This window comes from Pavona decussata, unplaced genomic scaffold (genome assembly GCF_977016875.1).
Source record: "Pavona decussata unplaced genomic scaffold, jaPavDecu1.1 SCAFFOLD_76, whole genome shotgun sequence".
Taxonomy (NCBI): domain Eukaryota; kingdom Metazoa; phylum Cnidaria; class Anthozoa; order Scleractinia; family Agariciidae; genus Pavona; species Pavona decussata.
This window is the reverse complement of record NW_028145494.1, coordinates 2,203,356-2,218,888: the sequence shown is the minus strand read 5'-3', so window position 1 is coordinate 2,218,888 and position 15,533 is coordinate 2,203,356. Positions and strand designations below refer to the sequence as shown.

Below are 15,533 nucleotides of genomic sequence, written 5' to 3'. Positions count from 1 at the left end.
ATTATCAAAAATTGATTTTTTTGGTAATTAATTTTGTGTATGTAAAATAGTTTTTCGGGTCCAAGTTTGTGAAGCGGAAACGAATAAACGGCCGGAGAAGTTTGGGAACGAGGGACCGGAACGAGGTTGCACATTCAAAGGTTGCACGAGGTTGCACAGAGTGTTGATAGTTCGCCATCTTGTCTAGCTTTATAGAAACACTGTAAGTATTCAGCGAGGCAAAAGTTTCAGCGATGAGTGATAGCGACGAAACTGTATGTGATGACGGTGACGATCTAATTTTATCCAGTCGATCACAAACCTCGCCATCTATTATCGCCCCACTGTTAAGGTAAGTTTATCATTTTGAGGTACAAAAGTACCAACGCGAACCAAAAAATTGATTGCCCCGGCCTGATTCTTGATGAGCTCATCTCGTATTTCTATAATAACAGCTTACCGTGTAGCATGAAAATTTTGCGGGTTCTAATTTTTGCGGATTTTGCGGACTGAGCTCGATCCGCAAAATTTTCTTCCCGCAGAAAATAACACCCGCAAAATAAAACGCCGCAAAAATTAACTCCCTTCAGTCAAATTAAAAACTCCGACGCTTTTAATAGACTTTTGCTACTGGAACGATTTACATTGGACTTAAACAAGAACATTAACATGATTTTCCTCTGGAAAAAGCAACTAGAGCTGTCAAGAGTAAAGCAATTCAGTACATCAGATTGGCACGAATGGGTCATCTGAAGGAACGCACAGACTTGAATGCGTGCAGCAGACCAACCATGTTCTAGTGGCACTTCTGCAGCGGCCTGCACAGAAGTGCAGAATTTCAACTATTTTCAATTATGGACAGAGTTTGTCAGTCATTGCGTTACACTAAATACAGTAGGGCATAGTTTTCCATAATTTTAGCAGGCCGCTCCCAATTAGGTCTCGAGAAGTTATACATAGCTATATATGCTAGCTGCATCTTTCACTCGAAAGCCCCTCTCATGTATCAGTGTATGCCGTGTATTAACGTTAACGTATTAACGGTAATTCAAACATTCCGGTGGTGGCAAACTGTATTAATGAAACAGTGTTTGGCTGCGAATGGTAGGGGTAGGCTTTTTGTTTTGTTGAACGTTCAGTCCCTTTGCACAGTAAGGTATTAAAGTGATATGTCTCTAATATGTAACTAGAGTGAACTGTGACTCAATTGACCGTGCAATAAAACTATTCAGGTTTCTTCCATCAAAATATTCTTCAACAGTCTGGCTGCGTAGATAACTGCGAGAATCTTTCCTTCTTTATTATCTTTCATACATAAGCTTACATGTTTCATACATGTTCCATATAAGCTTATATTAAACTTACATCTTGTTTTCCTTGCCATTGCAAATCAAAGGGAAGATTCCTTGGAACCCAAGGCTTCAGGTGAGAGTAAAATAACACTTGAGAGGGATGGTTCACCGGAATTTCTACCTCCAAGTGCTAAATTCCAGAGGCTAGCAAAAGAGAAGACAGATCTGGCAGAAGAAGTAGCAGAGAAACTAGGTGTTGCTCAAGAGCTGCAAAGCACACATTTAGAAACAACATCTAACGCACTAAAACCTGCGTCGGAAAGGTTGAAGTCGATTAGAGAAAAGGAAGAGAAGATTGAGGAACTGCTGATGCAACTGGAGTCAAACATCAAGACAGGTAAGAAAACAAAATTATTTAATGGAATGGTAACCTTAGTATTATTTACATCACATTGTAAAAAGGCTATTTGAAAGTTTTGACATTCCCACATAAACATAATTATTAATGGCAAAGGGAGGGTGGGGGTGAGAGTTCCATGCTTGTTTTCTCAAACTAATATCTGTCACCAATTCACCCAGTTTCTAATTATTATCTCAAGATGGCAAATCAGCAATAGTTTTGTTAAATGATGGACCACAATGTTAGGAGCCAAAGTGAATCAGAGAGAACCTATTTGATGGTGCTTCTATGGGCTTTTTGCTTCTTGCTTCAAGTTCAGCTGAAATCTTATTTGTGGTTGTATTAGCTCATCCAGTTGTGTGTAACATGTTTTTATTTTGCCAAATTCATAGACCTTATGCATAAGTGGCACCCGATTTATTATTACTTTCCAAATATGTTAATTGGCCCTCACTAACCTCATTTTAGAGTAAAAATTCTATTGCATTTTGCACATGCTAATGAGGCTAGTAAGGCTAATTTTTATGAAAATAAAAGAATAATGTATGGGCCACCATTTATGAATAAGGTCTAAAGTATAAATAAACTCTTGAAGAGTATAAGATAAGTTTTAACTTGAATGAATGACTCCATTTGTAGTCATGTAAGTATGTCAATGAGGGAAATGTTTTTTTGTTCTTGAAATTACAGTAATTCTTTGATTTTATTGTAGGCATATCACTAAGAGAGAGCCCAATCTTTGCACAAGTCAAACTACTAATGACTCAGGTTAAAACTCAACTAGCGGAGTTCACCCACTATCAACAACAGCAAAGACAACAGATTGCAATGACTAATCATGAGTCACAGGACACCCAGGATGGCTCAGAAACTCGGTGGACAGCTGAGACAAAGCAGAAGATACTTGAACTTGCAACTCAACAAAAAGAGTTGCTAAAACTTTTCCACTGTCATAAAAAGCTACTTGAAAAGATACAGGCACTGAAACAGAAAGCAAGGTCAGGTACAAAGCATATTTTACCAGCGGTAGAGGTGCACCATAGGTCTCAAAACAGGATTATTAACATGCAACAAGAAGTAACACATAAGAATACTAAGCAACCATCTTCTTCAACTTTGACGGCGTCAAATGTGAATCAACCTAGATTCACAACACGCGCAGGAAGCAGACCAACTGGTGTATCTGAAAAAGTTCATGAACATTCCGTCAACAGGCTAACTCAGATTTCCAGTTCCCTGAAACATGTTTCTAGTAGTACTACACACTTGCAGAAACACCAAACATCATCTACCATCAGTTCCACTGCTTCACAAGTAATACCCTCAGTTGGTAAAGCACTGCCTCATTCAGGGTCCTCAAGTCATGCTACCACATTGACAATGCACAGTATTTCAAATGTGGGAAAAACTCTGACTTCTGGGACCCTTTCAACCATAGCTCAACCAAGAGTTCAGAATGTTGTGCTAACAGCGGGGCAGCTTTATCAAGTTGGTGACAAGCAAATTTATGTGTTACCACGTGGACTGACAACAAATGCTCCATCATCACTTGCTACAACACAGGTGACCCAGCTACAGCAAGATACACCAGCAATGATACCTCAATATACAACAGCAACTGTAGCTGCAAATGTACCCATGTCACAACCAAGTACTCTGATGCCAATTTCAACAATGGCAAAACCCACACAAAGTTGTGCTTTAAACACTGTCAGTAACCCATGTATGACGGGATCATATTTACAGGATCAAACCGGAGAACAAACCTTTTCACAGCTCACCACTTACAGTACACAGGGTCCAAACACTGGTGTTACACTGTCAGTGTCAGGGACTATACCTCCAACAAACAGCCTCGCATCCACATTGGCAACTTCCGCTGGTGGGTTGCTTACGACAAGTTCAACCTTATGCACTTCTTCTCACTTTGAAAGTCATGCAAATAAACAGATTGCCCATGCAGTCATTCCCCTTGCAACAAGTGAAAATAGCTCAGCTCCTCTGTTGCAGAGAAGTGCAGGGGTGCAGTCACAGTACACAAAGCCTTCACAGAGCACTGCAATTCTGAGCTCATTTCAAGCTGCCAGAACAACTACATCTTTCACATCAAAGGCCCCTGTAAGTATTATACGCCTTCTGTTTTATTTCTCCTGGGTCAGGAAGGGTTTCGTTAGTGGCCAGGTACCGAACAAATTGACCATCTGTGAATATGACTTTGCCCAAGTAACATCTCAACCAACGTTTTCAATAGAAGACCATTTCCAAGTTTAAACTAACCTATCCACGTACACTAACCTCCTGTCCAAAATTTTAATGAAACCCCTTGGTCAGTTAACATAATATGGGTAATTTAAATATTGTAACCTGATAAAATAAATGAACACTACAGTTACCCTCTTTGGGTAGGCGCCTGCTCATAGGGATTAATTGCACAACTTAACCTATAGGTATCAGTTTTCACAGTTTCAAGTTTCCTTTCAGTTAGTTGTTTGAACATGTCACAACTTCATCTGGTTTGATTTCCCACCCACCCACCAGGTCATTTCCACACAAGGGTGTCAGAGAGGTTGATTACTCTTATCGTTTGTTGTTTAATTATGGTTTCTTGCTTAATAGACTTCTTGCTGTCCCAAAATACAAAATGTGTGTTAGCTGACTCTAGGGTTCAGTTGGTGAATCTTGGATGCTTTCACATTCCTAGTTTTGAGTTTTGAAGTAGTTACCAGGGAAAGCTTGACAATGACAGCACACTGGGATTGCTTGTGCCCAAACAGCAGTATAACTAGTACAGCATCAGCCATGCAGCTTACAAAGAAACTGATATTAATTTTCACTTTAGACTATGCAGTCCAGGTGTCCCACTCAGAGCCTTCAAAGGAGAAATTCCTATGGTTCAGAGCTTCCTGACATGAAAAGCCTTCTGAGTCACAAAGTCATTGAGCCAGGCTCTAATGTACTTTCCATGCAGTTTGAGGTATGAAGAACACAAGTAATGTTATATATATAACAATTCAGATATCAAGCAACCTTCACTATATAGTACACGCTCCCCGAGAAACGTCACATTTGGGTCTCATTGGGGGGGGGGGGGGGGGGGTACTCATCTGAATTTTTGGTAGGGGGGATGCGGCTTGGTTCTTCAAACCCTCCTGGTACCCTTTGTCAGACCTGGCCTCTAACATTATACCCATTACATTGTAATTGTTCAGACCTGGTTTCTAGAATCTGTGCCTGTTTATGTAAAATTCATAACCATCCATTACAGTCACAGGTATTAACATTTTGATGTAGCCAGGTAAAGAAAAACCAATGATGGCTGAAAAGAGCACCTTAAAATTGTCAAAAAGCCAAGTTTAGGACTCAGTCTTGCCTTTTACAATAGCAAAGATGCACTTTTGTTAAGTCTGAAAATTTTATAGCTTGCATATGGAAACAAGCAAAACTTGCCATCTTCACACTAACAGCTGCAAAAATTCCTAAATTTGCAGAACTACATATTCATTATTTTAAAAGACAAGACTGTCAAACTAATTTTAAGGCGCTCTTTCCAGCAGTGTCAGTGGTTTTCCATGACCTGGTCTACATCAAAATTTTTAATTACCATGATAACACTTTCAGGTTTCTTAATTTTTCAACAGGGCCGTACCTTTGAGGCATCATTGAAGTCATCTGCTTTAATAGAATCCGCTGGAGGGGAAACATTCCGCACCCCAATGGCCTGGATGAGAGCAGTGACTGGGAGTTGGAATACTGTTAAACAATCTCAAGCTTATAAGATGGTAATGACATACACAGCAAACATGCACTGAATTGTTGTTGTTGTTTCTCTGTTAAGTAAAAGCATAATAACAACTATTTTTGGTGGATTTTTTTAACATGGAGAATGCCATTGCAGGAATTTTTTTGTTATGGGTTTTGCGCTTCAATTTTGAGAAGAAACGTGGACAAAAATTCAATCAAGTCCATTTTAGGTTTGTAATCTCACAAGGGATGGTTGGAAAAGACTTCTTATCTCACAACCATTAAGAAATATAGTTCACAAACAAAAATTTATAATTCCAGTAATTACCCCAAAAATTTAGATATCATGCAGGAACTGTACAGGGTTGCCACAGGCAGGGAAAACCTTTTTTTTTTTTTTTTTTTCAAGTTCAGGGAAAAGTCACAGAATTTTACATCAAATCAGAGAGTTTTTAAAATCCTAACCCTCAGTTAGTGAAAAGTGAGGGAATTTGAATTTTGGCTAGCCACTGGGTTTGTAAATGACTTGATCCTTGTTTGCAAAGGTAAGGTCATTTCAAAGAATATCTTCAAGGGAGCTGATTTTTGTGGTTTCATCACTGGCTTTGGTGCCTATTAGGATTTGTCTTTGGTTGTCAGTGAAAATTGATTTGTGGTCTGCAGTGAATTTCTTATTATTCTGGTGAGTGGCTACCCTGTAAGTAGATCATACCTACCAAATTGTTTTGGGAACTTAAGAGCTCTGAAAATCATGCCAAGTTTAGTTTTTCAATTCATTTATTGCGTGTTTGGTTGCATCTCTGTATAGGTTCACTATAAAGGAAAGCCTCTTGCCCTGTTTACAATACCAACTGCAGCAGAGAAAGGTATGAATTAAATTTTGGATGGGCCAGAATAATAATTTTAAGAATGTTTGGTTTTATCAACAGTTGATAAAAAGGTAATTTGGCCGTCATAAAGAGATTCAAGTGCTGACGTTTCAAACGTTAATTTTAATCATTTTTTCATGTCTTACTCTTAGAAAGTTGTGAAGACAGAGGCATCCAGAATTATGCTGGAACTGCAAGTATAGCAGCACAGGATGGACAAAACAAGACCAGTAAAGAAAGCAAGCTTATAACCAGCTGGGATGATGTGGCCCAGCTTCTTACAAATTGCCAAGTAATCCCTATTGGCAGGGATGAGTTTGTTCCAACAGCAAGTTTTCTACCAGCAAATTTCTGGGACTCAGTAAATGAGGTGAACATACCCTCATCTGTCTTGGAAGAACTGGATTTTTGAGCTTATTGCCCTTTCAGGGTGTCAGCCTGATTTTGTTGGTACAACTTTGGATTACAACTGCCATGATGTTTACTGCTTGTTTTGTGCAAAAAAGTACACAACTTTAACATTCAATTTAAGGGTAAGTTGGGTTGCTAAGTGTAGGGAAATTTGATCACTGAGATAAGAAACATGTTTGACCTCAGCAGGATTTGAACCATCAGATCACCAATGCACTAACCAGCTAAGCAATGAGGTCATCTGGGAGGAGGTTGTGGAAAATTAGTTATTAAACAATCAACATTTTCTTCACCTACAAATTGCTGGAGGGTTAAAACTGAAACACATTTCAAACTCCTATGACATTTCATGTATTGTCTGCAACAATTACATGTAAAAGCAAGTTGTGGGTTTCATTTGCTTAAAAATATTTGTATTGTTTGTCATCAGCAGATGTACCAATGATACATCTCAGTTTGTTTGGCAAGACAGTGTGGTAACTGCAGGCTAGTAGATTTCCAAAGACAGGGTTTCTGATATTTCACGAATTTGTCTCCCCAAAATCCCGCGAAATTTGACTTTTTTTTCTGCGAATTATCAGAAGCCCTGCAAAGACACTAGCCATTGATTCAGTTAAGAAGAGATATTCATATCTGAAATGCATTTCTGTATTCCAACTCCCAGTAATTAGTGGCTTAATATACAATAGTCAAATCTCTTAAATGTCATGACCAACTGGTATGTACAAAAAAAAGCTCTCAGTTATGACAATTTACATCCTTAGATGAACTGTAAGTAAGGGTGCAGTAAGCATGTCATGCAAAAGAGAAATCGTGCTATGTTTTGTAAATGTTTTTGGCATGTAATTAAAACACCTGTTGTTGATACGAGTACACATGACAGTGTCTTTTTTCTCATGATGTATCTTTACCAGCTACATGTATATTTGATAACTAGGTCAATTGACCAACTTGTAATCAGTAGTTACGCTTTTGCAATAAAAATTAGTTTTAAAATAAACATCTTGTAAACTAAGTTTACAAGATAAATCATGTTGGGGCTGTATACAAAATATTGATTGAAGACATTGATTGAACTCCACAACATTATTTCTGTTAAAGTAGTCCTTTCAGTTAAAAAAAAAAAAAACTTTGGTAATATTTTGATTCATACAAAATCTGTTATAAAACAGCTGCCTAATCACAATCTGAACAGCATTTTTAATCTCAAGCTGGCTGAACACATCAAATAGCAAAAGTTTCTCTCCTCATGGTGGTACCACATTCACTTATAGTGGCCTCAACACACTCATTTGCATGCTGCTCTATGTCAGTCAGCGGGAACAGTTCAGAGCATATTGGACACCGCATGAACTCCACCTCGGGCTCGGAAACACTTGATGTGGCATCTCCTTCACCATTACAAAAGGAAGCATGGAATTCCACCTCTTTTGCAGGGAAAAACCTGCTGCAAAGTGGACATTCTACTAGGGAGGTAAATGATGTATCCTTGACAAGTGAAGATTGAAGTTCTCCAGGATGAAAGAGGTCTTGCTTTCTGGGCTTTTTTTCATCCGACGAGTACAACATGGAAGGCAGGTCATCGTCATCATCATCATCCTCAATGATCCTTGATGAAATAGATGGCAAATCCACATCATGTTCTTCATCAACAGGGATTAATTTTGGAGGTTTCTCAATCCTTTGGCTTTTCATCTCAGGTGATGAGACAGTTGAGGAACATGGCTTTTTGTTTTTTGCTGGTCTTTCTTGTGAGGTAGTTGTTTTACTCATGGAACTATAAGGAAAGGTAGTCAAGAAATGTGAAGAATATGACCACTGAACTGTAGTTTTCATCAACTCAACAATTTTTAATAGAACATTAAAGGGTTTACATCTGTATATTGTCTTAGGATTTTAACAGATACATTCAATTAGCAAACCTGCTGTTTGGATGTTTCTTTGTTTCAACCAGTTGTTTGGTTACTGTCTTGTTTGACATTGGGATGTCATAAGGCTTGCCTCTGGGTACTTCAAAAACCTCCTAAACAAAAGGAAATGTTACAATAACAGTAAGTTATTGTATGGTGGATACTTAAAAATGAAACTTATTGGATAGATGCCCTACCTCTAGATCATCGTCCTCTACTGGAACTGATTTTTCAATTGCAGCCTTGGCCAACTGTGACAGAAAATACAAACATTTGTTGATACATGCACACTGCCAAGCAAAGTTATTTTCAAGGTTGGTTTTTAGTACCTCAAGAAAAACTTTTTTCTCCAGTTTAGTGAGAGAACATCCCCTCTGTTCTTCCATTTGATTTCTCAAATCTGTGGAACATAAAGGAACTCTCTTAAGTATGCAGAAATAGGGAGCTCAACAACAGCTGTATACAGTATAGGCCAGGTCTCCTGGCTTGCTAATACCATAATCTGAAAGGTCAGGTGTCTCCTCCCACTAACTCATAATGGGTTAGTGGGAGGAGAAGGCTGACATTTCAGACAAACTAATTCCACCGTGAAGTCAGTTTGAGGTGAACAGCCAGGGCTATTTAGCCAAATAATTCACCTTGATCTAAAACAGAATTTGGGATAGTGATTAGGGCTAGGAGACACTTTTGGGCTTGTTCATTTATTTGTAGCATGGTGACCAGTGAGTGTGCTTTGACCTATGGAATGTGACCTGTAGAATAGACCTGCTGGAAGGGAACAGCAAACAAACAGGATTTTTTATGAGCCCTGCTACCAATGATATCATTTTGTTATTTCTACCTTTGAAAGTAATATTGTGAAGATCCATCTTGGCAAAATCAATTTCTTCCAGAAATAATGCAACTTCGTCATGAATCTGCCAAAGCAAAATAAATGGCAAGGAATAAGATCCTTGTCACTTGAAAATACCAAAACATAGACAAGCAAAAACATCAAACCCTACACAGTCGAACCTCCCGTAGGCGACCACCCATAATGTCAAGAATATGTGGTCGCTTACGGGAGGTGGTCGCTTACCAGAGGTCAGACCACAGGGGGGAGAAGGGTCTAAATTTCGGGTAATTAACATATGGTAGTTGCGGACACCTAACCTTTTGCCAGTGCTTATCAAAACCCAAAGTAAAAACTTTTTCTTCAGACTGCCTGATTTAGGAAGCAAACAATAAACGGCATGTTTGCAATGTTACATTTCAACAACTTTGGCGTTTGTTTGTTTGTTACATAATCCAGTTGACGTTCCTTATCGCCACAATTTTTCTGTTGGATAATAAAATGTTGAGAGAGTCATCACCAGTCGTGCATGTAAATGCATGCTATTTACAAGATAAGAGAGTTTCTTTCCTATAAGGGATTCAACCTGATTAAAGTTTATTTCAGTGTACACTATTATAGTGCCTGTATATGTTATCATTTGTTTCATTGTCGGGAGACACTTCCGGTAGCTCCGGCTGCTGGATTTTAATACGGCATCCGCTGTAATGATGTGGGCCAATATGTTACAGCAAATTTCCACCCGTGAGAGAAACAGCAGATTGTGTCAAGTGGTCGCCTACAGGAGGTTAAAAAACAATTGAAAATTTTAAACAATCATCTCTAAAAGTGGTCGCTTACAGGAGGTGGTCGCTTACGAGAGGTGGTCGCCTACGAGAGGTTCCATCTATAGTGATTTGACTTCAAAACTTTTGGTATTTTGGAAAAGTGGTCGCTAATATGAGAGGTGGTCGCTTACGAGAGGTGGTCGCTTATGAGAGGTGGTCGCTTACGAGAGGTGGTTGCAAAGGGAGGTTCGACTGTAGTTATAGATCCAGGGCCCGAGGGGAATGAAGGGTCAACAATTTTTTTTTAATTCCTCAACATTAACTGGGCCTCCCACCCTTTTAACTCTGGGTGAAGTTCCTTCTTTAACTTACACAAGTGCTGGCCACTGTAACAAATTTTCAAAATAAAAGAATGCGCTAAACACAAAATCAACACATGAGTAATGTTATAAAATTGGACTGAAAACTCTTGAGGTGTAACAATTGAATTATTTTGATAAACAGTGCTACGTCTCTTACATCGCCAGAGAGACTCCACTTCTTTTCTTGTCTCTTCTTTTTCTCACTTGGTCCTATAATGGAATGAAAGTTTAGCTTGTCTGACCCCAAAACTTAGATTGGACCTTATTAGGTGTGACCAGGTCACATCAAGTCTACTTTAGTTTAAATCCAAATTATTTTGCATAATTTATTTAATGTTCCTGTATTAATCACTATTTAGCTATTTTCCTGAATTTTCTAGTTTCCTTACACACCTTTAAGTTTGTTTCACTATTCCCATATATTTCTTGTAGTCAAATCTTGTTGTGTGTTCCGGCCCATTTCCTCCCTTGGGGTCAATGAAGTAAGTAAATCCTGTTTTGTAGGAGTTAAGCAAACGCCTAGTTCCTTTAGGTAAATCCTGTATTAGTGGGTTACAGATTAACACCTCAGCCTTTCATGGTTTATATTTTGTGCCTTTAACTTAGTGGAAACTACTATAAATAATTTTATTAGCTACCTTTTGTTCAATTAAGTTCAGGTGATTAAGTTGGCTGTTCTGAGCACAAGAGCAAGTCCTCAGGTTATAGTTCAGATGTTAACTTCTCAGTAACCTTTGTGTTACTCACTCCCATTTTTATCCTTTTTACCCCGTTAATTAATAAACTTGTGAATCCTACAATTAAATCTTAGGCCTAGATTATACTATCTTGAAAGTAATAAAGTCTCCACTAGGAAACAGTTGGTCCACACATTTTGCACAAACTGTAACACACCTTCACTGGCTGATTGAAAGTTTTTCTTCACAAAAGGACTTTCAGGACTGGATGAAATCTCTGGTGAAGACTGGGACAATGTCCTTTTATTCCTGCAGACATTGTTTCTGGGAGTTCCTGGAGATCTACCATCAAGAGCAGCCTGTAGCATTTTTTCTGCCCTGTTGAGGGGAATCTCAGGGCTTCCTTTCTCTAAATTCCTGTAGAATCAAATCATTGTTGCGTACAAGGTCATTTTTACATATCAGAATCAAATTGCTGTACAATGTAGCAAGTTCTGTCTCCCTCACTCGGGTGCAGACAGAAAGGCAGGAGTGGAAAGCAGCTTTCCAAGAACCATCCAAACCCCCCCTCCCCCCCTCCTGAACATAAGTGCATTCTTCACATAAATTAAAAAATTGGGCATGATTCATTACACACCTTAAGGCAAATGTCTGCTAATAAAATTGGAATAAGAAACCACTTTACTGTTACATGTACACAAAAGGTTCTTGCTCACTTAATTCAACATGTACACAGTGTTCCAGATAACTTTCAAAGTCAGGAAGTCAATGAAAAATTCTGAGGGGTCAATAGCTCTGGTTCTTTCAAAATCTTCTTGAGTTCACCATTTAGTCTTTTTGTAATACTTCCTATTATCTTTGTGCATTGACTGTAAAAATAAAAAAAAAAATAAAAAAGTTCACCATTTAATTTGCTGGGTCAGGAAGCCAGAATTGTCAGGTTTTTGACCTGAGACCCTACTCTTATCTAAGACACTGTGTACATCCGTTTTGTGTACAGTTGTTCCCTCCATCCCTGACCATCTGCCCCATGAATGCTCTTTGTGGTAGAAAGTCAGAAACTCTGAATTTTATCTGTTGGAAGGTGGGAGGTGGAACCTCCCCCCCCCCCCCCCCTAAGCACTCTGAAGGACAGTGGATGAGTAGTTCCACTTACAAGTAGGGTTCCCTTTCCTGTATTCAACCAGAGGGGAGTAAATCTCTGTCCTACAGCATCAGGATTACATGTCAACAGACAATCTTGTGGAAAAATGTGTAAATGTATAATCTTAATTATTGTACCTGAGACATCCCATAAGTCCTGAAGCCTTCTTTAACCTCATTACACCATCATCATCAGTTTCTTCCTCTGTGGGGTGTCCTGATGTGGGTGTAGCAGCCTTGCCAGATGCCTCTTCAGGAGAGGATGGGGTTGGGTCATCTGGAATAGACCCCATCCTCATGAATGACAATCCAAACTGTTTGTCTTTCCTGAAAGGCTGACGACAAATAACGCGTACTCTGTCCCACTGACTCCCCAGGGCTTGTTTGGAAAAAGCACCTGCAAAAGGTAAAGACTGATCAAATTATGAATGTTTCTTTATTATCAACCAACAACAATAAAGTTGTTCTCACTGTTTCTTGCCACATTAGCTTTCTTCTCACACCAATACAGGTCATTCAAGCATCTTCAGGTTTGTGATGACTTCATAACTGTCCATCCATGTGATGCCCTGAAGCCCTTTGGCCTTCCAGCTAAATGCTTGATTTTTAATTAACCAATAATATCCCAGTTGTATGATACCCTTGATATCAAATGAAGGGCTCAAGGCATAACGAATCTCTAGCGCTTTTGAGATCATTTTTTATTGTTTTAGGTCAGATTTCCTGGACTTTTTGCATGGCCTTCAGCTCCTTCAGAAAACATTGCCCCAATCTTATGTCTGCTGCTGTGTGCTTCATTTGGTGATAAAAACAGAAATCTTGCCCATAATGATATATGCCCATAATGATATATTATTGTAAATGAAGCGTGGAGGTAATATATCAAACACGAGACACAGCGTTGCATCACATATCAAACACCATGAAGAGAGTTGAAAATACAATGCATAGCAGAGTATTTTTGATGAACTTCTAGGTTTTTGATATTGTGATGAAACACTGCGACGAGTGTTTGATATAACTTCAATCTCAAACAAACTGATTTTGAAGGTGAAATTAAGGATGCAAAAATCAGGAGTTTTTCATCAGATATTCAGAGACGTCACAGTGCATGATTTCCTTTGTCTTTTGGATTCTTAATGAGTTTAAGAACAATGAATAAAACATTGGGGTAATGTTTTCTGAAGGAATTGCAAGCCAGATGCAGAAAACCGGGTGAACAACAAAAAGTGATCTAAAAAGCTCTACGGTCGGCCATGTCACAAGCCCTTCAAATGTCACAATACATACTCTGGTTAAACATCCTAACAGTGTGTGTCTTGATCCAGTGCTTGCATTCAGCAGGAGACATTAACATGGCTGAGGGTAATAATGTAACAAATGACTTGTCCTGAGGCCACATGGAGTTTCCAACCAAAATTTCAATGAAAGCAGAGCCACAGTTACCTGGCAAATGGATTGAGATATTAGAGTCAATATTATACTTCCAGAGGAACCCTACTAACCCTTGTAAAAAATTTGGCAAGATCCTTCTGAGATAGACAAGATCTCAGCAAGATAACTGTCAGCTTGTTCATGTTTACTACATCTAATAGTGTGTTTACTACATCTAGTGCAAATCATGAGAGCACAGGGTTTTTCCATGAATAAGCATTTGCTGTCACCATAATCGCCTGGGCCGGGTTGTTCAAAAGCCGATTAACGCTAATCCACGATTAGAAGTTAATCGGCGCTTTTCATCGCGCTCGTTAAAAATGGTTTTAAATACTAATTTCGAGCTAAAGGTAAAGAAAAGTCTAAGTAAAAGCTGAGGGCCAAAAATCTTTTCGAAGAATCTTTGTTGATTAGCAGTTACACTCGAGTCAAAGTTTGCGTTAATCCAGGATTAGCTTAATCGGGCTTCGAACAACTGGGCCCTGCACTGTACTTGTCAGCTGAGCTGCTTTGCTTTAGAAACAAATTGTATTGACATTCCATAAATTATACAGTTCCTAGAGATGGGTACCCTATGATGTGAAGGTTTCTGGGAGAATTGTAAAGTATTCTTAATATGTCAATACTTGCCTGTGTGGGCATACTACAGTCACTCAGTCATGCAAATTTCAAATTCTCACAAATGCCTTTTTGTGTACTTTGCATCAGATCATCCAGGCATGATCATCATTTTTCATTTCATGTATAGTTCCAGAAAACAATCATGATGCCCCCCTCAGTTGAAGGGACGGAAAATTTCAGGAGGTTGCAGGTCTCAACAACCAAAAAATAAAAAGGGAAGTATGAAGCTTAGTTTGGAATATTGGAGGGGTTTCCCTTCTGTAAGGGGGAAGGGGTAAGGATATTGGGGGGGGGGGGGGGTGGGTGTACAGAGGAGTCTGAAAATACTATTTACCCTACCATTTAGTCCCACTGTTTCCCAAACATTCCCAGGCTGTTCCTGCCTCTGTGCATTTTTTTTTTGCAAAACATTTATACGTAATGATTTGCATTTTTTTTCCATCCCTATCACACTCTCCCTTACTAATTAATTTTGTCCTGGGATATGCACAACCTCAAGCACAATAAAATAAAAAGTACTGCTTGTGCTTATACTTGTGTTTATGCCACAAGTGTGAACCAGGTTTGAACCTTTCCTTAACTTAAACTGAAGCTTTAATATATTAAAACAAGCTTAAGCTGTTTTGTGCATTGTTGTTAGCCAAAGATAACGGGGCAGCGGTATAAACAAAAGCCAAATTCATGTTAATTAAGGCTATGACTCGATCAAAACACAACCTTGAATATTTCCAGAAGTCATTTATACATACCTATGTCGATGTGACTAATGTAAGAAGCCTTTTCCAGTTGAAATTCAGCCTCCATGCGACCACAATTCGTGTCTTCCTTCGCGATTTTCCAAGTACCCGTGTTGTCTGCTTTCCCTCTGCACAGATTTTCAGCTTTGAATATAGCATCCTATTCATAAGGCAAGCCATAATCTCTGAGCTAAGTATCTAAACGACAAAGATTAAATTTAAAACTATAATTCCAGTTTTTATAAAGTTACCTCGGAGCTAAAGCAAACCACGAACGAAAAAGCAACAGGAGCCATCTTGAAATTTGGCGGGAATAAGAAAATTTCCATCACGTGACAAGTGTCATTTTGGACCCAGT

At 38.8% G+C, this 15,533-nt stretch overlaps 2 protein-coding genes across 3 annotated transcripts; one reads left to right on the top strand and one right to left on the bottom strand.

The window, feature by feature from the left end:
• Positions 1–171: 171 nt before the first annotated feature.
• LOC146476621 (uncharacterized) lies at positions 172–7,567 on the top strand. Its single transcript, XM_085114500.1, has 7 exons — positions 172–331; positions 1,376–1,668; positions 2,384–3,789; positions 4,511–4,645; positions 5,310–5,450; positions 6,221–6,278; positions 6,434–7,567. The coding sequence occupies exons 1-7, from the start codon at positions 234–236 to the stop codon at positions 6,691–6,693; spliced, it is 2,391 nt and encodes a 796-aa protein (XP_084970626.1). The 5' UTR covers positions 172–233; the 3' UTR covers positions 6,694–7,567.
• A 132-nt stretch (positions 7,568–7,699) lies between these two features.
• On the bottom strand, positions 7,700–15,502 carry LOC146476620 (uncharacterized). Of its 2 annotated transcripts, none has more exons than XM_085114501.1 (11): positions 15,427–15,502; positions 15,188–15,335; positions 13,674–13,829; positions 12,522–12,780; positions 11,458–11,657; positions 10,721–10,773; positions 9,444–9,519; positions 8,932–9,002; positions 8,800–8,853; positions 8,615–8,715; positions 7,700–8,469 (listed from the first exon to the last, which is right to left on the bottom strand). In XM_085114501.1, exons 1-11 carry the CDS (start codon positions 15,469–15,471, stop codon positions 7,917–7,919), a joined length of 1,716 nt encoding a protein of 571 aa, XP_084970627.1. In that variant the 5' UTR covers positions 15,472–15,502; the 3' UTR covers positions 7,700–7,916. The 2 variants fall into 2 exon arrangements, with proteins under 2 accessions (XP_084970627.1, XP_084970628.1); XM_085114502.1 differs by having other exon boundaries at positions 8,615–8,712.
• Positions 15,503–15,533: the final 31 nt, after the last annotated feature.

Bases quoted from the DNA above. Each gene is read 5' to 3' on its own strand.
- LOC146476620 (XM_085114501.1), bottom strand. From the start codon at position 15,471: ATGGCTCCTGTTGCTTTTTCGTTCGTGGTTTGCTTTAGCTCCGAG. The intron at 11,658-12,521 runs GTACAATAATTA...TTGATTCTACAG, and splicing joins GGACTTATGGGATGTCTCAG to GAATTTAGAGAAAGGAAGCC. The intron at 10,774-11,457 runs GTGTGTTACAGT...ATTCCATTATAG, and splicing joins CTTTCAATCAGCCAGTGAAG to GACCAAGTGAGAAAAAGAAG.
- LOC146476621 (XM_085114500.1), top strand. From the start codon at position 234: ATGAGTGATAGCGACGAAACTGTATGTGATGACGGTGACGATCTAATT. The intron at 3,790-4,510 runs GTAAGTATTATA...TTTTCACTTTAG, and splicing joins CTTTCACATCAAAGGCCCCT to ACTATGCAGTCCAGGTGTCC. The intron at 5,451-6,220 runs GTAATGACATAC...ATCTCTGTATAG, and splicing joins AATCTCAAGCTTATAAGATG to GTTCACTATAAAGGAAAGCC.